This window comes from Mastacembelus armatus, chromosome 16 (genome assembly GCF_900324485.2).
Source record: "Mastacembelus armatus chromosome 16, fMasArm1.2, whole genome shotgun sequence".
NCBI lineage: Eukaryota > Metazoa > Chordata > Actinopteri > Synbranchiformes > Mastacembelidae > Mastacembelus > Mastacembelus armatus.
In genome coordinates, this window is record NC_046648.1 from 23638896 (window position 1) to 23663129 (window position 24234).

The window sequence follows — 24234 nt, forward strand, 5'->3', positions numbered from 1 at the left end:
TCATGCCTGTTTCATATTCACTCTGTTATTCATACTCAGGGGCATCTCTGCTGGTAGCCAATGAGCAGCTGCATCAGAGGAGCTGAGCTGTGCCCTGCTTAGAACGTACCCTGTTGGCTTTTCATTAACATGTTTGGTTTGCATTCAGCCTTTCTCATCAAAATTCACTTTGTGTTTCATTAAGACCTAACAAACGTGATGAATCCTCCAGCCTCCAACTGGCCTTCGCTCACGTTCTAAACAGACGCCGCAGCCCCGTCATATGTCGCGAGAGAAGCCAATCGGATACTGCACATTGGAGGTAGCGCACCAGGGGATCACACAGAATATTCTCCGTTTAATTGTTTTGTGGGGGAAATATTTGTGTATGGACGAAACACACATTTAAACCTAATCACTGAAACAGGTTGGTAGAAGAAAAGAAAAAAAAATCAAGGTTTGCTCACTAACATTTTTAACATCATGGTGTCAGCTCCTCTATGAATCTTCCTACAGTGGTTTAGAAAAGCTTAGGCTAATAACAGTGTGTGGTTGTGATTAAATCAAGATTCTTACATAAACACTGGTTTAAAATTTCCTGTGCGTAATGTTAAAGGAGTCACCCACAGAGATTCATCATCCGACTCTGCAGATCCCCTAAGCTTTCATACGTGTTCTTTCCTCCTCTTTTAGCTCATTTCTGGGTTCGAGACCTGAGCAGACGCAGCTGTTTTCAGCAGAAAAGTTCTGATTAACCTACTGAATGTCAGATTAACTGAGACAAACTTTCGGTTTACGAGTAGTGTGCAGGGGCATCTAGCTGATGAAGAGTCAAAAACATTTCTCAGGAGGTGATGAAGACCAAAACACATCTAGAAAGAAAGAATAAACTCAGTTTCCTGTTTTTGGATAAATCAAGTCCAACATGTCCCACACTCAGTGCAGAGGTGTTTGCACTTCAGACCAAAATAAATGTTAGGCTATCAAACTGAGCTGAAAGATGAAGCGTGTACACTCTCACATATTTAACATCTGCCTGAAACAACCGACTACACATCCCCTCTGAATTTTTAGTTACTGTATATCCTCCTTGACTAACACCACCATTGTAAATGGATTTGATTCTGATCTCCTGCACCAGCGTTGGATTAGTCTTCTCCATCACGTGTGTGTTTTCAAAATAACAAGCTGGGATGGCACCGTGGCATCAATTAGTCATGTAAATGTCATCGCTGCTATTTAGGGTTTAGGTTCTGATATCTCTACAGTATTCTGAGTGGTGGGGTTTAACCGAAAGCTTAAAATGAAATGAAAGGAACAGGGAATCTCTTCTGATAATATCCACACAGCTGCAGATAAAATATTAAACAGAGACCTTTGGGGCACAGTGGCTATCTGATCGGCAATAAAAACCACTTGAACGATTTGAGCAGTGCTAATTGGGATGAGAAAGACAATGAGGCATGGCAGGAGGGAAACAAAATGAGAACGTTAGGAGATAGCTCATGATCACAGATTGGTTTCCATTGTATTTCCTTTATTACCTGTGATTTCGTCTTACACAAAAACAATACGCCATATCTTCCTCCCTGTCCTGTACGCCATCTGTTGTTTTTCTCACTGAATTGTTCTGTGCTGCACTTCACTCTCATATAGGCAAGGCTGTCTAACCGTACCTCTATTTCTGCACAGATGAAAAAAATGAAATGAACAAAGGGCCTATTTTTACACAGATACATTCTCTCAGGCCAGAAGCCAGAATGGAATGAGTCTATCTGTGGCCCTCACAGAAAACATAATCACACTCCAAGTAGAAAAGCAAGTGGCCAACTTTGGCTGCAGGTGATGTCAACCTCAGGATGAAAGCAGGCAGAGTCGTATCAGGTGCACGGCATCAACAAAGCACTTTCCCCACCGCCTCCTCTCTGGCCTTTGATACACTTTAATAAATGTTAATATGATACGGTGTTCAGTGAAGAGTTTACGGATTACAAATGGCCGAGCTCATTTCCAGGCATCCTCAAGGGAATTCTTGGACACCTTGACATGTTCCCTTGAGGGCTCAAACAGGAAGCAATGAAAATGGTGCGAGAATGTAAATTGACTGGAGGGAGAGTTTGCCAAGAGAAGACGCAGACGGTAGTGTCAGGCTGGCAAAGGACAGAGGGGAGGAGAGGGTGGCTGCGTTTGGCAAACCACAAGCATCTGGCACCGGTGGCAGAGAAAAATCTACCTCCCCGCAACGCCTCAACCCCACCACCCCTCTATATACGGCGTTTATCTCACCACCCAGCATGCATGAAGACAATAGTGTGCTGCGAGTCCCCTCACTGCAGAGGCCTGTGAATGAGGATGGGTCAAGGTCTATGATAATCTCGGTCTCTTCCGACTGTGCTGCGCAGGACACAGGCGCGTGAAGCACAGTAGAGAGAAGTACCAATGAGAGGTTCTGCTGAGGTGATGGAAACCTGCAGCACAAAACTCTGGCTTGAATGAACTGACGAAGTTGTGCACGCTGAGCTCCCCTGTGGTACTTTATGGCTCATCTTGGTCTTGCAGGCCTTGTGGGTGCTGATGACTGTTATTACTGTTTTCCTGGGCCTCAATTGTAGACCTTCGAAAGGCGGCTGTAATGTTGTTATTGTCAGTTCTCAAAAACACAGAAGACGGAGGCAAATTAGCTGGTTTTGTCTTCTGTACAAGCTCTGAACACAGGATCTCTGAAATGGTTCTACATTGATCCCGACAAGAGACTGATCCATAAGGGCAGAGACAATATGAGCAGGAGTCAAAGTGGGTTTACTTGATTAAACCGCACCGCACAGGTAGAGCCAGATTTAGAAGAGTTTATATAAAAGAACTCATGACCAGGTTATATACTGTTGTGCTCTCCAACACTGAGCCAAGAAAACACAAAGTTAAATATTTGAGCAGATATTTTCTGTTCCGAACAAAATGTACAGCAGCAATTTACAGTTTACAAGCATCTTCTTCTAAACGGATGATCAAGACACAAAACTATCTGAAAAGCAACGTGAGAAAGCATCTTGAATCTGACACTGTGGAGTGAAAAATAATACATCTAGAGAAGGCAGAAATATGAGCACAAAGTCAACCTCACAACATAGTTCACAATCTCGCAATCATGTATTTTTCTTCATTGTCAGTTTGTGCTTTTACTGCTGGAACAAACTGACTGAGACACGTAATCAGGACTAGAGGAAAGAAATAAAGAAAACAGATTTATAATAGCACTTAAAGCCATGTACTTGAACTGAAGATGCAATAAAGCAGCGGGTCAGAAGCATGAGTCACACCTGCGCTCGTGTTTTACACACATAAACACAGAGAAAACACTGCTCTCATCCCTCGGCGTCCGCTCCATTCTTTTTCCATTGCCACAAAACTTATTATGGTGCAAGGTCACTGCAAGGAAATATGTACCAGCCTAACATTTCATCCCTGCAAACTGGGCAAAGTAGTATGTTATTACAGAAATACTCCAGCATTATGGTAAATCCACTTGTTCTCTGGCTTAGTGGCAGCTCAGTTTATGGTAGCCCTGTGACGTGTTTAGCCCAGCTTTACATAAATCCTAGAAGCAGGGTCAAAGGGCTGGACCAGCTGTCAGAAGGTGAGCTGTCATATTACACAGTGTCCTGCACCCTTGTGTATTTAACAAGTGTAAAAGAGGAAAATGGACGTTGTAGTTTGAGAAGACACTGTGCACTGGAACTTTTTTTTCCTACCCTTTGGCACTGTTGGCTCTTGTCTCTGAGTCTGTAGTAGCTACATGCCAGAGTAGGCCAATTACAGTATTTCTCTAATAAATGGAGAGATGCTTTAGTTTTCATATAAGACCAAGGATGAGGCTTTACTTTACATGTACTACACTATATCCTCTTGTGATGAGCAGCAGGTTTAATATGAGAAATCAATGGATAACTGTCCGTAAATTTCATGTATTCATTATATTTACCAGATTTTACACATAGACAGGAGCGTGTTGGCGTTTTGGCAGGCCTCTTATTAATGCCTTTAACGTAAGAGACCAACAATCTGGTCTCCATTTACCCCCTGTGTGGAGATTCCTGCTAAGACTGATCACTTGGCAGAGACCTGGCTTCACAGCATCCAAAACCAGCCACACAGAGATACAAAGAACACACTGGCAAAACACACAGCAGTGCCTTATCTACACTGGCATGCAAGCAAATCCACACATTACAAGGGCAAAACATGTTGGCTGACATATTTGTTTCATAGTGAACAGTGTATCACACGACTCTGACGAGTTTTACACCATATTACTCTGCTCTGACTCTTATTATCTCTAAAATGGCATTAAAATGAGCCTCTGCACTGAAAGGTCTCAGGGATTAATGAGTATCAATGGACTCTATCAAGGTCAACAAACATCCAGTGTCAATACTTCAACTTGGCTTTTAACCCAGAAACAGGTTAAAGGATGTGGTTTTAAGATCAATCCCAAAATACTGTACGTTGCTTTATGGCCCATATGGAAATGAAAATAAACTTCAATCATACTACACAGATGCACAATGCACATACAAACTGGGCTGGAGGATATGGTGGGGAACACAACAAAGTGTGTGCTTGTCTTTCTCTTCCCCATTCTTTCTTTAGCCGCTTTGCCCTGAAACATCGAACGTCTTAAGTAAGAGTGACATTGCTGCAGAGATGTGTTGCCAACTCTCAGTTGCCAGCAGATGCTGATACGCACTGTCCTGAATGATAAAAAGAACTCCTACTGCAGAGGGACAATGTGAGTCAAGTTCACATTTTTGTATCAGTGTGCTTTCCAGAAGAGCCTTTTGAGAGACGGAGGATTATGGATCCTGTCCCAACTTTCGCTGCAAGACTTCACCAGCAGTCCCTGTGCTGGGCAGGGCGTCTGCAGAGGGCGAAGGGAGACTCAGACCGAGAGCCTTCAGACAGAAGCACTGTGCTGGTTTATCCAGCAGGGGGTGTTTAACCAGCTCATCACACTTAAGAGTGCTACTGGGACTCATCTGCTGCCAGATGACCTGTCCTGTCCTGCAGGCTGCCAGGATTAAAGGACAATTTATACTTCAGATGCTCTTGCCTCTGTGGTTGTTGGGTGCAGTCTGGTAGTTCTGTAATCAAGTGCTGTAATATACTTTTCTCTCATCATCTACTCAACGTTTTTACTGTTTTTCTAAAGTTGTTTGTGACTCTCCACTGAAAATAATGCCTGGACCTCTTTGGATTCACTGAGTGGGTAGAGGAAAACATAATGATAACTGCAGTTTGAGCAGATGTTGCCAGGGAAAAGTAAGATTCTCCCTCAAAACTCTCCTGTATCTGCAAATGAAATACCTGGATATCACATCATCCAAGTCTGGTTTTCTGATACACAAAACAATAACATCAGCCCAGAAAGACAGAATACTTCAGATTCCTAATAGATCTAATGTGATATCATGTGAGTGTTTTATTTACAGGTCCTGAGGCATGAAGGCTTGGTTTAAAAAAAACAAACAAACACTACAGACACTAACAAACTTGAAATTCAGACCTATGAGGAGGTGAAGCTGTTTAAATATAACATGTATTGACAGGTAACAGTGAAGAGTACTACTATACTACAGAAACACCCTAGTACATACGTAAATACACTAAATTCAGCTGTTCTAATGCCTCGATGATGGTATCTTTGAAATAATACCAGAGCGGCTGAGGCCCGAGTGGAGCCCATTATTACCCAGAAAGCATTTCATCACCACCATCATCGACCTGGTAGTAAGAATTCTTAGGTTTCAGGCTGTGCTAGATGGCAGTTTGTGACAAATGTGGTTAAAACTGAGAGTGAAGTTCATCCATTATTTCAGTGTAAACAATACTTCAGCCATGATCTCCAAGACTCTGCTGCATTGTTGTGTGAATGATTTACGACACACAACGGTGACTGAACTGCTTCACCACTGGAGGCTTGTGTTTTTGAAACAATATGCCACACACACACACACACACACACACACACACACACACACAGGCAGAGGCCTACCACAGCTTGGCTGCAACCTTGTTTTAAATTACCACTTTGTGATGCAATTACCTCCCTTGCTGTGAAGGTTGATGTTGGCTTTTTGTTTCGCTACCATTTGTTTTCGCTGTGCGTTCTCTCCGGACCATCCTAACAAAGACTCCATGACCTTGCTTCCCATTTAGACAAACTAAAGTCACTACTCTGAGGGGAAGAAGAAGAAGAAGAAGAAAAAAAATCACATGTGAAAAACTATTCCCGCCTGAAACTTGGGGAATAAGAATGGGAAATGGGATGATCAGTGATGTGCTGAAAGGTTTGTGTAGGTTGAGCGCATAGACGATTTGTGTGCCTCTGTGCACGTGCGTGGCATCAGCAACACACAACATGAGATGAGGTGTAAGCACTGACTGTTTTACATCTTTCTGTTGTTGTTGTTGTGTTTTCTGCTTCCTATGTTGTGCGGTCACACTAAAGTCACCTGTTGGGAGAAGAAACTAATGAACTGCTTCCTTCAGCAGTTCAGTTGTTTGAGTTACTAAAATAAAATATAAAACTTTGCTTCACTTCACAGACCGTTCTAACTCTTCGCCTGAGACAGAAATACCTATGACGACAACTAGGAACACTGTAAAAATCCACTTTTGGAGTCTACCAGATGGAAATCGAAGTTGAAAATTTAATTTCCCGAATCATCTCAATTCTAAGAGGCCAAATGATTATTATTTACTGATGTCACATCAGAAATTCAGAGTAAAATCAAAAATAGAATTGCTGTCAGGCTCACTAACAATGAGCACAATTCTCTGCTATTTAGTTTCAGTCCAGGGTGGGCTCAGCAGATTACATATAAAAGGCCAGTTAATGCTGAAAAATGCTGACAGAAAACTGCTAAAAGGAGCAAATGAACACAGCACTCATAGCTGTTGTCTCTATTCATATATCCAGGCCATGAGCGCCCTTCATGCCCTCGCTGTCTCCTGGCTGCTAATAACACAGGTGACGTGTGAAATCAACACCGAGCTGCAGCATGGTTAGCAGCCTCAAGTTACTTTGGTAATAAACATAACTAACACCTGGGTTGTCCTCCATTTGTCAGGCAGAAATCAATACACCGTCTGACAATTTAAAGGATGATTCCACTCAAAACCATTAAGAGCAAAAGCTGTCTATTAAAACTAAGTGACCAAATACCTTCCAAAACATCAGTATTTCCTCATCTGATTCCCATTTCACCAGGACATACGATCTTTTCAGACAATTCTGAGCATTTTCTGATCTGCCGTTCAGTTTGGATTAGGGTGAGGCAGGAAAACTAAAAGGTTAGGGTTAAGTAAGAATAATAATGTCAGATAAATTAAGAAAACGTGGAACCCATCCACCCAGTGTTTTACGTGTGTTTTTTTATCTCATAAAAGTAGTTTTCTCATTTCCAGCTGCTAGAAGGGAATTTCTGAAACAACAATGGCGAACGTCAGGCTTCAGTGTCTCTCACTCAGAATGAAAGAACCAGAGGCTTGTTTCTAATCTCACAATTCTGCACCAACATTCAATAATCAAACAGGGAGAAATCCATCACAGAAGGTGCACACAGACTAATTTCTCCAACAGCAGTAGCCCCAAGAGACTGATGCCTTACAGTGATGTTTGGGAATAGAAGGAAAGATTCACACATGGTCTTATAACCACACACATCCACAACAGAAACACAACTACGTGCAAGAATTATGGATTTATTATAGAAATCATCTAACGGGCTGTTTGGTTTTTAGTTTTTTTTTTTCTTCCACACAATAGCAGATTGACATATACTGGAATAAAAATTCTCATTATAGAGCTATAACAGTACAATAATCAGATTTAAACAATTAGTTCACCCAAATTACACACAGAAATACATATTCTCCCAATTACCCCTGTCAGTGCGTAGCCACTCAGATGGTGTTAGTTTTATTTACTGAGGTCTCGAATCTGCATATTTTTAGCTCTAATAAACAGCATGAAGCCCGTGCACTCTGGTTTTGAAAAGATATGTAGCTGCAGAGATTTCATTATGTCATTTTTTATGCCTTGATTGCCACCGGAGTTGTATTGGCTGCAGTGTGTGAGGCAGAGAGCTCATAACCCAGCAAGGAAAACAAACACATCTGCAGTTAAGGTTAATTTTAATTTTATTTTTCTTGTTTATTTGGGTGAGCTGACCCTTTACGTCGTGTTTGAAATGTTGAGCAAATCTCCTGAATCTCTGGTTCCAGGTGATACATTGTGGACTACAGAGCTGGTGTGTTATTTGTGAAGTGGCGTTTGGAAACGACAGCCAAGAAGAGTGTGTGTCATTAGTGTTTGTGACGTGCAGCCTGAAACAGGTGGGGGAGTTTTTGCATATGCTGCACATTTACGGTGCATTTTTGAAAGTGTGTGTAAATCAGTGTGTATGTCTAGATACTGTGTGTGACCTTTTGGAGTGCGCATGCATCACTGCTGTGTGTGTTGGAGCACATGGGGGGTGGAATCAGTACACAAAACCACGTTAGAGCTGTCACAAGCAGAGCCGAAATTGGATTAGTGTCACCCGTGATAAGGCAAAGGGGTGAAAGAGGGAAGGCAAGAAAATTGGAAGAAAGGAAACGGCTATTTCACCACCACCACCTCCCTCTCCACCTCCACCTCCACCTCCACAATAATTTCATTTCAAATTCCAGGCACTGAATGCATAACCGTACTACCACGCCGTTATGGAGCCGGCTGAAGTTAATGGAATATTTATATGCCGACTGTGGAACCCAGAATTTCCTTTCTTTTCTGAACAGCATGCAACCCCCCTCTACCTTCCTCCTATCTCTCGTTCTAGAATTGCCTTTGTTAGGATTTGACACTTTTTTACACCTCCAAGAGCACTGTATTTCCATCAGCTACAGCTGAAAGGGCCTGCAGAGAGAGAGAGTGAATGTGAGCAGCTTCTGGTCAGGTGCTATTAGCTTCACTGCACTATGCCACATAGAAATCAATGCAAAAGGAGCAACAACAGACGCCCCAACACATACTTTTTGAAACAGCAGTGAAAGATTCAATTGGACTAATACAGAGAGGGAGAGGGAGAAAGACAGAGGAGGAGGCCACACTTGTATAGGCATGCAGCAAACCATAACAATAATCTGAAGGGATATTGTCAAAATGCTGCATTAAAAATGATTGAAAGCTGGAGAGAATCAGCTTTACTGCGCAGTGAAAATGAAAGGAGAAAAGTAGCAGGTGGAGTAAAGGACTTTGGAGGAAGATAGAGATGCTGACAAGGGAAACTGAAAAGAGGCAGATAGAGGCAGGAAGCAGGGAGGGAGGGGGGGAAAGGGAAGAACTCTGAAGGTGCTATGAATACAGTGAGAGACAGGACCTCAGTTACTGTATACCGCCACCATAAGACACCCTCACATCGTTAGCATTCAGCTAGCATAGCGTTACAGCCCGGCTCCTGCTGTGTCTACAGTAAAACCAATAACAGGAAGGCATCGTGGGACCGTGCTGCAGAAATATGGCATATTCTTTTGCGGTAGAGGTGGGGATGCTGGGCTCTGAGAGGGAGGATTGAGAGATAGAATGACTCGGATACAGATAGGCCCCCATTATGCATTCAACCATGGGGTCACAGCAGTTACAGCTCCTCCACAGAGGCAGAGATTTTCATTTTGCTACATCCCAGGATTCATCCTTGTAGCTTTCGCGCAGTCACAGCCCTGCTACGACTTACAATTTTATCTTGAGGGGCTGCTAAGTTGTAAACGATAAGAAGCAATTTATGGAGTCACTTTGTCAACCGATTTTACAGTTTGACGCAGTTGAAATGCTCCTTGTGCTGACTCATTAATAAACGTCCCATGTTTGAATAGTGACTTCCTTACCTGCTCTGACAATACAGAAATTATATCAACTGGGACTTTTTGCTGGAGCTGAATAGGTTCAGCTCTGCATGGGTCCCTCCAGTGACCCTGATATTCCCCTGAGATCGGATGATCCTTCTGACAGGCTGGCTGAGCCTGATAATAGATAACAAGCAGGGACAGAAAGAACATATATATATATATATATATATATATATATATATGTTTGAGTAAGAGTGAAAAAGATACCACCTGTATGTGTGGTGGAGGCAGAGGAAAACTGTGGCTGTGTGTTCATTTGTGCAAGTGTCGCCTACATCTGTAAGTGTTTGTGTTGTTCACATCAAACAATGGGAGGAAGGTGTTATTTGGGTCACTGTTAGCATTTACGAAATGACATGAACGGACACCTTTGAAACAGCAGAGCCTCTCCCTTTGTGGGAAGGAAGGTAATAATATAATATTGGTGCAGCAAAAGGAAGATGAGTCATGTTGTCTTTAATGAAACGCCCGCGGTATCTGTGTGCAGCTGTGGTTAGCACCATCAGCACATTGTTATCTCCCTCTGTTCCCTGGCTAAGAGGCAGTGGTGGACCTCCCGTGTCGCCTTGTGGCACAGCCACACTAGAGGCCATTAAAGACAGACAGCAGCACCTGGCAAATAGGGCAGCACTGGGGAGACAGAGGAAATGGAGGGGAAAGAAGGAAAAAGGCATAGAAGAAATGGAACAGAGAGCGGATCATTATCGCTCAGAGCCGGTGTTTGAAGGTGCCTGTCCACATACTTCTGGTTCCCTGGTGCCGGGTAGGTGTTAGGAGGAAGGTGCAGGCAGAATAAAGTAATTCTGGCTGAAAGTGTTTTTTTAATTAGACCTCTACATGATAGCTGCGAGCTTCCTAACCTTCTGGGTCAGAACTGAAATATGAAAACAGCTGAATAATTTTGCCTTGCTGATGAAGACCAGAGCTGGTGGTGTTAATGAAAGGAAACTGTATTTTGAATCGGCTCTGTATATTTTGTAGCAGGACTGTAATAAAAGGTCACAAATGTCATCAAATAACAGAAAGCCTGATCTTCTCTGTCTGGCCTCACCAAAAGGCCAGAGTCACACATTTCTTTTAATTTTCCTACTCATGTCTCCCAGTGGAAGAATGGAATAAACCAGTATAAAATCCTAGATGCTTTAACAGTGCCCCCTAGTGGCCATGATGAGAAAGGTGATGGTGAATTTGTAGGTGTTCTGTGTCCAATATTTTAAGAATGTGGGCTATACAAACTAAATGGTTATGTAATGAAACCTATTATGCTGTTTAGTTTGACAATAATAATAATAATGAAAAGTAATTTCGAAAGCAAAAACTGAGCAGGTTGGAGTCCATGGTACGAGTCAAAACACAAAAGGTCTGGCACATTTCAACCTTCACTGACTGGTGGCAGAGAAGTCAGATGGAACAGTAGCCCTGAAATGTTTTGAAAGGGTTTATTCAGCTTCACTTCACAAAACAACAAACAATACAAACCTTTCAAACGCCAATCTCAACACAAAGCCCATCAGTTTAATGTGCACCTGACCATAATTATGCAAATGTGAAGTAATTAGCTAAGAAACCTGGTAGCCCTAATGAGTTGATGCAAAAGAGCGCAGGCTAATTTCGGATAATGAGCCTCACACTGTGGGCTCTGTTTTACATAACACAGGAACTAAATGTCTTTTTTAAGGGATTCCCATATACAGTAACAGCCACCCACAGACTTCATCTCCATACAAATACCTTACAAATTAGCTCAGCACGTCTGCCAATCCACACAGCTGAAAGGCTAAAAAAAAAACATGCTCTTTAGTCTTTTCTTGCTACCTGCCACAAACATGCCTTACTGCTGCTATTTTAACCCAGGTCGCCTGTTGACCTGACAGACGAGTGTCAGGGTAGAGTGCACATGTCAGCTGCAGGTGGAAACTCTCAGCAGGGAGCGATGCAGTGGCCCTGGATGAGCCCAGGATAACACAGCACTGAGGGTCTGCAGGTAAAGGAACTTCTCTTTTCACCTTTGCATTAGTAGCTTACACCTTAGCATGTGGTTTTATTTATATGCTTTACTGCAGTTAACTTATTTGAAGGGAGGATTTTATACTCTGCTTGGGTTCACTGTGATGTGTCTCTGCTCTCTTGTCAGATGTAGTTGGTGTCTGAGGAGGTTACCTGAGGTTTCATGAGGTTGTGTGCGACACAGGTAACAGGATATTCTTTCATTGCATCCATGCAGGTGGACACTAGAGCATGTTTTTACATTTGAAATGTGAAATCAGTGACGCTATTAGAGATAAGTTCAGCCTGTACCTTCAGATGTGTAACTCTCCTGCAGTCTCACCTCAGTTAAGCAGTTAACTTGGGCAGCAGTCTGGAGGTTTCCCAACCCTCTGAAGATGTACGGCCTGTATTTGGAAGCAGTGAACGATTACATTAATGAGTCATATGGGGAGGATGTCTGGAGGCTGATCGAGAACCGAGCGGAGATACCCCACCTCAAGTTTGTTAGACATCAGATGTACAAGTAGGTGGTTGTTTTGTCAACGAACAGCAACAGATTGTATTTTTGGGCATGACGCATATGGAAAACCGTCATAGCATCTAACTTACAAATTAAGACGGATGAAAATATTGCTGCCATTTAGAAAATGCCATGATTAAACAAGTGTTTGTTTAGCCTGGAGCCAAACATTTGGAACATTTGTATCTGGTCAACTATTGTTTTGACTATTTAGAGACACTCATTCTAAGAAAAGTCCAATTTCATGAACTAACTTTTTTTTTTTTTTTTAATAGTGACAACCTGATCCTGCGACTGGCAAAGGCAGCAGGCGAGGTTCTAGGAAAGACCCATGATGAGCTGATGTATGCCTTTGGGGTGTATATGGTGAAGAGGATTGGAAACTACGGATATGAGCGGATCCTGAAGGTGATACAGCGACCTCCTTTTAATTGTCTTTAGCTTACAGCAGCCGGAAAAAGACGAAAAAAAACAACAAAAGAACTGCCCTTAGACTGCTTTAATATGACCGGTTATATATTTGATTCAGTGCATAATCTTAGCTGCTTTTCAGGGTCTACCCAGGAAAACACCCCCTGGCACACAATGAAGCAACATGTTTCTCATCTCTGGATAAATAGAATAAGGACTGTGTTGTTAGCATGAGTGGTTTTAGCTAAATATAGCTGACAAGAAATAGTAAAAAGCATCACCTTCTAAATATTTGTGCAATGAAACTCCCTGAGGGGAAATAAAAGTTTCATATATTCACTCAAAATGAAACATGAACAGAAAATCCGAGGGGAAATACCTCCCTGTATATGAAATGTTGATACCTATCTACAGTGGCATCTTTAGGACCACATATAAAACACTGAATGAAATATTATGCACATTATATAAACCTCGCTTCTTGTTAGAATGTCCCCATCTTGTTTTTCAGGTGCTGGGCCGAAATGTGCGCGACTTCATCAATGAGCTGGACAACCTGCACGAGTACTTTCGCTTTTCCTTCCCCAAAGTGCAGCCACCAAGTTTCTGCGTGGAGGAGGAGTGCGAGACGAGCCTCACGCTGCACTACCGCAGCACCCGCAAGGGCTTCACCCAGTTTGTCAAAGGTAACACAGAAAAACTGGGTGTCAAACAGTTTACCACAGCAACAGGAAACTGAGTTTGCTCCCAGATTTATGTCTTCCGTATGTTCAAGTGGGTTCTGCCTGTTGCATGCTGGGAAAGGCTGTAGCCTCACATGAACCTGAACATAATTAAGCATTACTCTGATATTTTGGCTTCTTCGAGCAGCTGCCTATCAGAGTGAAAAAGGAAAACGTTGTTTTTAACAAGTCCAGTCTGGAAAAGATTTGTGGATCAGGACACAAAAGACCTGGGTCTGTGTTTTTGCTAGTGTAGCTCATTTATTACAAATTACAAATACTTAACATTATTACAAAACGCTTGCCAAAGTACACAAATGTTTGTCTTACCTTCCAGGCAGCTACAGTCCACTACAATATAAAAATCTACATTTCCAGAGAGTAGGAAACAGACGATGCATGCATCTTATTTTTTTAATCAAAATGTTGTTACTGTTGAATTTTAATTCATTGGACACTCTCACACAATCATTTTTAAACAGAGAAGTAAAAAATGATGGTCACTGTGGTGGACAAACCAACTCTGCAAATTAGTTTTCATAATGTAGTGAAATCAACTGAGACCAGCGGGTAACTGCAAGGCTGAAAAATACATCGTTCGCTTCACAAAATATTTTGCAATAATGTTAATTATATCTAATTTGTGTTAAATGGACCAACTAATTCCAAATGATTGATCAGGTTTAATAAATGATCAATAACTCATTATTGTTTCTTGCCTGTTTTCCTCTTCACATCTTTCATTCTTAGAGAAAACGTAAAGAACACAAGAAAATGCGAAAAGGCCAAAGACATGAGCCTTATGTTCAATATGTGTAAAACAAATGACCTGGATCATGGGGATAAGGTCGTTGTCAGTAATCCACCACACAAAGTCACCAACGTAAAATAAAACTGTAATTTTGACAGAATGTCTTATAGGAACACGTGACCTCTACACATCCATGACCAGTGTGTCTTACTCCCACAGGGCAGCTGTCTCAAGTGGGACGGCAATTCTACAACACTGACATTGAAGTGGAAATCCTGTCCAAAGAGGAAACTGAGAAAATGACGTATGTGGTACGTACTCGGGTCAAGTATCTGACGAGCTGCTGAGCGTCTGACCTCGACCCTGTGTCAGTTCTATCAGTATGTTCTCCCATTACCTTCGATGGAATGCCAGGTGGTTACTGGACAGAGTTAAGTGTTTAGTGGGATGGGGACGTGCAGCAGAACAAATCTGTTGTCACACTGTCGAGCATCAGCTAACATCGGGCTCATCCATGTTGTTTCACAATTTGCCCCTGGAGCCGAAAATAAATCACCATTTTTATTCCTGAGACAAACCAAGTTGCACCAATATTCAAGGTCTAAAAAAAAAAAAAAAGACTTTTGATTCACCTCAGTTTCTTTCTTATCCTTGGGCTTTGTTGTGCTACCTTGTATGACGTGACTAAAGGTTTTACTAATTAGCCATGTATTAATGCTACATAAATTAATAAGCAGTTTCTGTCTGCAGCTTTTTCAGCCCAGATAAGTGATTTATTGACAGATGAACTACAGCCTGGAAAACCATGACCTTTGATTGACTTACTGACATTTATATTCAGAATCTGCATTTAATGCGATCAATGGAAGTAAATTATTACAGGTTCATAGTTTTCTCACTTTGCAGCCATTTGGTCTGCAGCTCTAAATGTCTGTAAATCAGGGTGTTAAGTCTGGTAATTGAGTCTGGTAGACTTCTAATGTGTCTTTAAGAAATGATTTAAGATTTATTCAGAAAATCAGAAAGCAACACCTGTCCCTGTTTGTTTCTCTTCTGTAAAGCATTAATAAGTGATACATTAACTAGCTCAGTTATGAAACTTTACAGCAATTAACCCTAATTAACGGCACACCAGGGCTTCCTTTAACTCGTCTCTGCTGGTCCAGGTTTATAAGATGAACTTTGACAATGCGGCCTTCAAGCACCGCATGCCCCAGCAGAAGACTGCACCCAGCTACGAGAAGCTACCAATGAAGCGAGGGATCTTTTTCGACATGTTCCCCTTCAGCGTCATCTTTCGCCGCGACATGACCATGTACCGCATCGGGGACGGCCTCAAGGAAGTGTTCTCCGACCTCCAGGGCAAGAAGGTCAACGAAGAGTTCACGTTAGTCAGGCCCATGCTGGAGTTCAGCTGGGATAATGTGAGGAAGGACTTTAAGCTTTAAACAGCTCATGTGAATTAAATCTTTGCCTGGCTCACTGACTCGTGTTTGTTTTGTTGTCAAAGCCTAATGCACAGAAAACTGTCTTTGGTCTGGGCAGATCTACACCCATCTGAACAATGTGTTCGAGCTGTTGTCTAAAGCTGTGGTGGAGAGCAAGCAGAAGGTCAACATCCCCAAACTGAGCAAGGAGGAGCCAGAGGAGAAGGAGGAAAGTGAGAAAGCAAAGAGGGAAGAAGAAAGAGGTAGTAGGCTTTACATTTCAGCATTTTTTATTTTAAATGCAGATGTAATGTATTTTTAAAAAGTTTCCTTTAGAATGAACACAGTGTGTAAATGGGCATCAAGTCTTTCTGTAAGTTATTGTATCTGGACAGTTCAAACTAAAATATTTATAATATTTGTACGTGGGAATGAATCTCAAGTGCATGAAGAGGAAAGAGACGTATGTTTTATGTTACGCAACAAGGAAACTGATGCAAACCAAAGGAGGACAGAATCCCTCAAAAATGTGCTGCCACAATAACTGGAGATGAGAATCAATAAGACAAGGAGATGAACTGGAAACATCCTTAGTACTTGACCCAAAGTAAAAGTAAACAAGCCAGAAAAAATAATATTTACACTACTTTATATTTCAGTGACTGTCAACTAAACAAACGGCTGATGCTCTGCATGCTCAATGCATTTAACAGGGTCACTCGGTTTACCTCAGGGCGAGTTTGTTGTTGTGCATACAGGTCACACTCTGAAGGGGTCACAGAATATGGCTCAGCACCAGTATGCTGAATAGCTGTTGCCTCAAGCTATCACACATGCCACAAGGTTTACGTGTTTTCCGGACACGGATAAATAAGTGACTTTTAGCAAAAACAGCTTTGTTGAACGGAAAAAAAAAAACCATATATAAATCGCTTCGGTGTATAAGTCACATTTCTAATTATAACCTAGGTTAGCCTGTGAAGAGCGTAGGCTCGGCGTAACAACAAGCAGAAGTGCATCACGATGTTCATCAATCTGTGTCAAGTAACGTTAAACAACGGCGCCAACATCGGGGTGGGGGAGATGAAGCAGCGTGTCCCCTCGTCTCTAAGGTTACCTCAATGTCAACACTTTTGCTTCAGCTGCAGGATTTATCACCTGCATAAGTCGCTTCGCTATAAAAAAATCACAGAACAAGCAAGAGGAGTAAAACACGTGTCCAAAATGGAACTGGTTATCTGAACCCACAACTTGAGCTTTACTGTTTTGATAAACTAGAACACACCATCACAGATTTGATGATATTAGGATGAATCTGAAAGATTTTCTCTTGTTGAAAATTGATATTCTGCTGTAGCTTAACTGCGATTAAAATTCACTGCGCCATCTTCACACATTTATGCTCTCGTTAACTCCTATGTTTGACCCTCATCCTGGCTGATTCAGACTTCTGTCCTCTCTCTGGTGCTCTCCCTTCATCAGAGCCAAAGGCAGTGGAGGAAATGAAGGGCACGGACCAAGAGTACAGCAGTGCTCTCACCCAGTACAACAGCTCTGCCAACTCTGGAGGGGAGGACATTGAACTGTTGGCTTTCCAGACCGTCACAGGTCAGAGTGTTTTAAATCCTTCTTACATTTTTTATTTGTTTTGGGTAGGCTATGCCTGGTGTTTTACTGTGCCCTTTAACCTCAGCCCTACCAGCCTCTCAAACACAAAAACCTCCCCTTCGTGGTTCTTCTTTTAGGAAAGTGTAGTGAGACGATCTTCGAGGACATGCGGGAGCCTCCAAAGAAGCCTCTACACCTGAAGGGCCAGATGAAGTATGTCCCCCAGTGGGACTCGCTCATCTTCCTGGGGACACCCATGTAAGACCACGGCAAACGGTCTGAATATGTTTTAAGGCTAAAAGTCTTCAGGTGCCTTGTAACTGAGACCCAGTGCTGTACCTGTGCCTGAGTGAGGTCCGGTCCAAATAATGTTTATTCTGCCTAGATGTTTTTGACCAATTTTAAAATGTGAATTTGCACAAACAACAATCCAATCTAGGGAGAAAAAAAAACAACACTGAAATCAATGGTAAGTGCGACTGTTATGGTCAAAATATAACCAGGCACAAGACCTTTATCTGCTACAGCCTATCAGTAGAGATAAGCCTAGTGCATGTTTGTGATTTCCATTTTATAAATGGATTTGTTAGGAAGCCTTCCTGTTTTCTGATTTGCTTATGTGGTACATTGCTGTTTCTCTGGTCTATTGGTAATCAGGAACTGAATACCCTTTACTACTTTTTCAGGCTTTTTAATTAATTGATTAAATTAATGCTGTAGGGAAAACATGGTTAATGATGCTGAATTTAGTTTGAGCAAATTACTGTACGGGTAATTTTCAGTTTGGGCTTTGCCTACATTTAGGCCCCCCCCCCCCAGCATTTTGAGACTGGGCCATCCTAAATTATTAGCCCTTATTTAATAATCTACTGTAAAAACAAGGAATAAGATCTACTTTATTCATACATATTCTACCTTGGCAACCTCTAAATCTTGTGTTTTTAATTACTGAAATAAGATTCTTTGTGTACAGCTATAGATCTTCATTGTTCTTCCCCTTATTTTTGCAGTATAGAGACGGTGGAAGACATGATAAAGATGGGCGTTTATGTGAATGATCTGAACCTGCACGACTCCAGCAGGGAGCTGATTTTGGCCGGGACACAGCAGTCGGCTGAGCTGCAGCTAGCCCTCGATCAGGTGAAGAAAAAGCCTTAATCCTTGGTCTCTAGATAGAGCGCATCATGCTAACAACAGAAGAAACTCTGTTGTATGAAATCATGAACGAAGGCAGTTTGAAGTGGTTCGAATTGCCTCATAGAACGTCATGTTTTAATACTTCTGAAAGCAGAGGTCTTATTATATGATACGCTGAGTGCACAAAATGTAAGAGCCCCATTTCTCTCCATGAATCAGCCTTAACAGGTGAGGCCAGGTGACAGCTCTGTTCCCCTATTGATTTCACCCATTAAATCCACTCCAGTCATGCAGGAGAGATGTGGATTAAGAGGATTAGACAAGGCAAAGTGGGGTTTTTAAGCTTTAAAAGAGGTGAGACTGTAACTGGAGACTCTTGTGTCCCATTTCTGATCCTCTAGGAGCAGCAAAAATATGCTCAGCTGCAGGAAATCATCAAGAAGCTGGATGAAGAGAAGAAGAGAGGAGATTCTTTGCTGTATGCCATGATCCCTAAAGCTGTGGCTGACCGCCTCAGGAAGGGAATCACTGCACTGGAGACGTGCCAGGTGCAAGACAGTGCTTTCTGTTAATAAGGATAGTGGTACTCCAAAAGCACAGAGCAGTTCTCTATGATGCCGTCAACAGGGCGTCTTACTCACTCACTCAGCACCTGTTGCTCGAAAACAAAACTCTGCAACCACCAGAAGAGAATCGATTTATCTATGAATCTATGAAACACCTCAAATGAAGACAACATGCTGCAGTGAGAACACCTAAATCCACTTAAGACATTTACATCAGTAACCTCCAAAACACAACAGTAACAAACATCAAAGTCACAACTCGAGGAACCAGTGAGTGGCTGCATGTGCAAGCTCTCATCCAATCAACATCTAGAGTCCACAGGGTGCACACCGTGTGTTTGCTCTGTGTGTGCCCATCATGACTTTATGTGTGTTATGTTTTGTCGCAGGTCTTCCCCGACGTCACCATCCTGTTCAGCGACGTGGTCAAGTTCAACGAGATCTGTATCCACATCACACCCATGCAGGTGGTGGACATGCTCAATGAGATCTACATCGTGTTCGACACACTCAGCGAGAAGCACAATGTCTACAAGGTCAGACCAAGAAAACAACACAGGCATCTGTCCGTGCATGTTTCAGTTACTTTCAGCTGTGGTGTATATTTTTTTGTTCATGATCAGTTTTTAGTGAAAAGAAGTTTCTTTTTAAAATGTACAAATGATAACGGATGAGTTTTTCTGCATCTGCATGATTGTTTGTATTAATGTAAAACATCTGTAATAACATTTTTAAACAAACCTTAAAACCAAAATTTACTAACATATAACTGGAAAACAAACTGGATAAAAAAACATCACTACCAGCTTTATAGATTACATTTATGTTTCTGTGGCCATAAAGGAACTCATATCCACATCATGACAGAGCCCTGAAGATAAACAAATACATACGATAACTGCATAATCATTTCTGGTATTTTTGAGTCTAGTAACCAAATATTTGCTAGTGCCAGCTTCTTATATTGAAGGGTTAGAGGCTTCTGTTTGTCATATATGAATGTAAACTCTGTGTTGAGGTGTGAAGACACAACACTGAGCTATGGAAAATCATCTTTCTGAGATAATCTAGACAAAAGGATTTGTTTAGAGAGATAATTTGAGATAGTGGTCAGCTTCAGTGCTAGTTTAAAGACCATATAGTGTATTTGCAGCTGTAACACATCAAATTTAGTTAACAGGGTAAAGTTTAAGTAATAAATTAATTAAATGAGAAATTAAGTTACATGCAAGTTACATTTAACAGTCCCCCACAGTTTCAAATCTGCCACTATTGTTCCGGTGCCTAAAAAGTCTACAGCCAAAGAACTGAATGACTTCCGCCCGGTTGCACTGACACCCATAATTGCAAAGTGTTTTGAGAGGCTGGTCCTCTTCAAACTGAAGTCATGTCTGCCTGCTACACTGGACCCATATCAATTTGCCTACCGACGCAACAGATCAACAGAGGATGCCATCTCCACAGTGCTCCATCTGGCACTCACCCACCTGGACAGTCCCAATACATATGTCAGAATGCTGTTCATTGACTTTAGTTCAGCATTCAACACGGTGATCCCCTCCAAGCTGATCTCCAAGCTCAGCCAGCTTGGCATCAGCAACTCACTTTGCAGCTGGATTATGGACTTCCTCACTAACAGACCCCAGACTGTTAAAATAGGATGCCTCTCCTCCTCCACCATTACCCTGAACACTGGCGTGCCGCAGGGCTGTGTGTTGAGCCCTCTGCTCTACTCCCTCTTCACCCACGACTGCGCCCCTGTTTATGGCTCCAATGCTATAATCAAGTTTGCAGATGACACCACAGTGGTGGGCCTGATCAGAGAGGAGGATGAAACAGCATATAGAGATGAGGTTCAGCAACTAGCTTTGTGGTGCAAAAACAATAACCTGGCACTCAATATCCAGAAGACCAAGGAGATCATTGTGGATTTCAGGAGAGCCAAGAGCAGGGCACACATCCCCCTCCACATCAGCGGTGCTGAGGTGGAACGTGTGTCTAGCTTTAAGTTCCTTGGAGTACACATCACTGAAAATCTTTCCTGGTCCCTCAACTCCTTCAGTCTGGTGAAGAAGGCGCATCAGCGCCTTCACTTCCTACGTACCCTGAAGAAAGCTCACCTATGCTCTAGGATTCTAACAGACTTCTACCATTGTACCACTGAGAGCATACTCACTAACTGCATCTCTGTTTGGCACGGCAACTGCAACGCTGCTGATCGCAAGGCACTGCAAAGAGTAGTGAAATCTGCTCAAAGGATTATTGGCTCCCAACTCCCCTCCATCCACGACACATATCATAAACGCTGTACAAACAAAGCCAAGTCCATTGTCAAGGACGCCACCCACCCAAATCATGGTCTTTTCAGCCTACTCCCATCTGGCAGGCGATACAGGAGCCTGCGTTCCCGCACCAGCAGGCTCAGGTACAGCTTCTTTCCAGAGGCTGTAGCACTGCTGAACAAAACTTCACCTCCTGTCTAGCATTTGCACTTTAAGCTATTTCTAGTAACCTGTTTACATTTTACTATTTGCACTGTTACATGTTTACATTGACTGTATTGCACTGTTTATCAGTTTACATTACTCCTACACTGTTTCACCCAGGACTTGCACTGCTAACACCCCATACTATACATTATATATATATATATATATATATATATATATATATTTTTTTTTTTTTAATATTCCATAGCCTGCCCATATACCTGGGCAATATATTGTACATATATATTAGTTATATTAGTTATATGGTAAACCTGTATTTATTTATCTATACACTGTACATTATTCATCTCTACTGTCTACACAACCATACTCTACCTGCACTTAGTACTTAATGCTTCTTTGCACTTCTGGTTGGATATCTACTGCATTTCATTTGCTCTGTACCTGTACTCTGCTAAATGACAATAAAGTTGAATCTAATCTAATCTAATCTAATCTAATCTAAAACATTTGACTGAAAGGTGAAACTCACACTAATGAAAACCAGTCAAAAAGCTTTTCATCTCTCTCTGTTGTGTCCAGGTGGAGACAATTCGCGACGCCTACATGGTGGTGGCCGGTGTGCCGAACAAGACCACTTTCCACGCGCACCACATCTGCGACATGGCCCTGGACATGCTGAGCTCCATCGACCACCTTAAAGACCCCTCTACCGGGGATAACATCCAGATCAGAGTCGGTGAGCAGAACGACTGTCTGGTGCTTTAGTGGCTCAGCAGAGATGGGACACTCACATTATTTTGATCTTTGGAGCTTTGACTGTCCGTACAAAGATTCTATATCTGTACGGCTCAGGGTCAGACATCCATCACTATGTCATCAATGAAACACTTCAGTGATTTCCAGGTTGGTCTTTTCAGCCAAACAAACTGAAAAATATTTCAAGGTACAACCAGTGGACCCAGGTAAAGTACACAGACCACGACAGTGACTCCCTGCTGTCACAAGGGGTCGCTATTCTGCAGCTGCTGACTCACTAGTTTCAATAAACAAACCCACGTGAACATATGAAGTGAACCTAAACTACTGCAATCGCATTTCCCACGATCAATTGAAGGCATTCATTTCCTGTAGGTTGGCATTATGACTCTCACAGTTATCACTACCAGCTGATAATTATGGAAAATTTAGATTTTAAACTGTTAGTGAAAGAGTGGGTTCTGTCAGCTGATGAATAAATCCACTCGTGTTTTTCCTCTCAGGTATTCACTCAGGTATGGTGGTGGCTGGGGTTGTGGGCCTGAAGATGCCTCGCTACTGCCTGTTTGGTGACACTGTGAACACTGCCTCGAGGATGGAAAGCAATGGAGTGGTGACTACACTAACAAATAACAACCCAGCACTCAGCCAAATATGTTAGAAAACCCACGGCGACAGTATAAATAACTGCAATAACGATCTCCCTCTGTCAAATTCATGTAGATTAGTATGGAAAACCATTTTTTGTTTAATGATGCGTCTGTGCATGTTGCTTTTAAGTTAATGCAACATCTAATTACCTAATTTGCTTTTCATTACTTACAGTAATAAAATTAAATGCAGGAAATACGTTCTATGTTGAACAGAAAATAAAAAGCTCAAGTTCCTTTCTAAGCATTCCCTTCAAGTTAGAAGACTAACTCTTGTTTAGAGTCCAGCTCCTTTTGATAATTTAAAAAAAGATTTCAGTATATTTCAGAGGCAGCTTGTATTTCAATGCTCAGCTTTAGCAGCAGTTTTCTATATGTGCGTCTGTCTGAGCAGGGCATGCAGATACACATCAGTCAGACCACCAAAGACCACCTGGAACATGAGCCCTACATTATTGAGGAGAGAGGCAAAATCTTTGTAAAGGTGAGTGGTTAATACCAGCCATGCACACATACCTTTTGCCAGTCTTGTTCTTTCTGCAAATGATGGCTTCCATCTTTATCGACTGCCCACTGATTATGATGGAAATAATGATTAATACTTGTCATCAGTGTAGAAGCCATAATACTGCTGATGAGGTGTATAATTACAGTTGAATTTGCTGCTCAGAGATCTGTTGAGGACTATTGAAAGTACAATCTTCAGACAATTCTGAGATAGTTTGTGTGTTTAAACCGGTGAGTTTTTAGAAGAATGTTCTTTACACTATGTACATGAAAAGACTTTATCTTCCTAACATCACACAGGGTAAAGGCTACATGAAGACCTACTGGCTGAAAGGGAAGAAAGATTTGTCATTTAAGACCCCAGCAGAGCTGCGCTACAGCAGTGAGCAGAAAGACTCTGAGGACAAGAGTTCCAATGGGTGAGTAGACAAAAGGAAAGAAGTCTGCATACATTTCTCCTGCACACGGTGTGACCACAGGATGCTCCTTATTCTTGGTCAGACCTGGGCTCATTGCATCCTGCAGCAATAAGACGGCAAACAGAAAAGCTGTTGCAGGCATTTTTGCACATTTGAAGGAGAAATGCTGACTGCAGAATAATAATAATAATAATAATAATAATGATAATGATAATAATAAACACTAGGAGGAGGTCTTCCTTGAAGCATCACCAAATATGGTGAGAAAACAAAGCACTGAGAAAAACCTCCCTTCAAACAATTCATTTAGTCTGATATCAAGCCTTTGAGAATTACATTTAATAACTATTTGGTGATTTATTGCCACATGTTTCCTGATCATTTTAGACTTTTT

The 24234-nt window shown here is 41.9% G+C and overlaps 1 protein-coding gene across 1 annotated transcript in view; it reads left to right on the forward strand.

Annotated features, from left to right (window-relative positions):
* Positions 1-24234, forward strand: part of LOC113136769 (soluble guanylate cyclase 88E-like) — a 140445-nt gene that overhangs the window by 115507 nt on the left and 704 nt on the right. Inside the window, exons 3-17 of the mRNA XM_026317803.1 lie at positions 12248-12436; positions 12709-12841; positions 13356-13530; positions 14537-14628; positions 15484-15741; positions 15863-16007; positions 17227-17352; positions 17490-17610; positions 18363-18492; positions 18891-19037; positions 19445-19591; positions 22088-22244; positions 22768-22877; positions 23309-23398; positions 23722-23840. Coding sequence (XP_026173588.1) covers positions 12248-12436; positions 12709-12841; positions 13356-13530; positions 14537-14628; positions 15484-15741; positions 15863-16007; positions 17227-17352; positions 17490-17610; positions 18363-18492; positions 18891-19037; positions 19445-19591; positions 22088-22244; positions 22768-22877; positions 23309-23398; positions 23722-23840 — 2139 coding nt within the window. The remainder of the gene's footprint in view (positions 1-12247; positions 12437-12708; positions 12842-13355; positions 13531-14536; positions 14629-15483; positions 15742-15862; positions 16008-17226; positions 17353-17489; positions 17611-18362; positions 18493-18890; positions 19038-19444; positions 19592-22087; positions 22245-22767; positions 22878-23308; positions 23399-23721; positions 23841-24234) is intronic.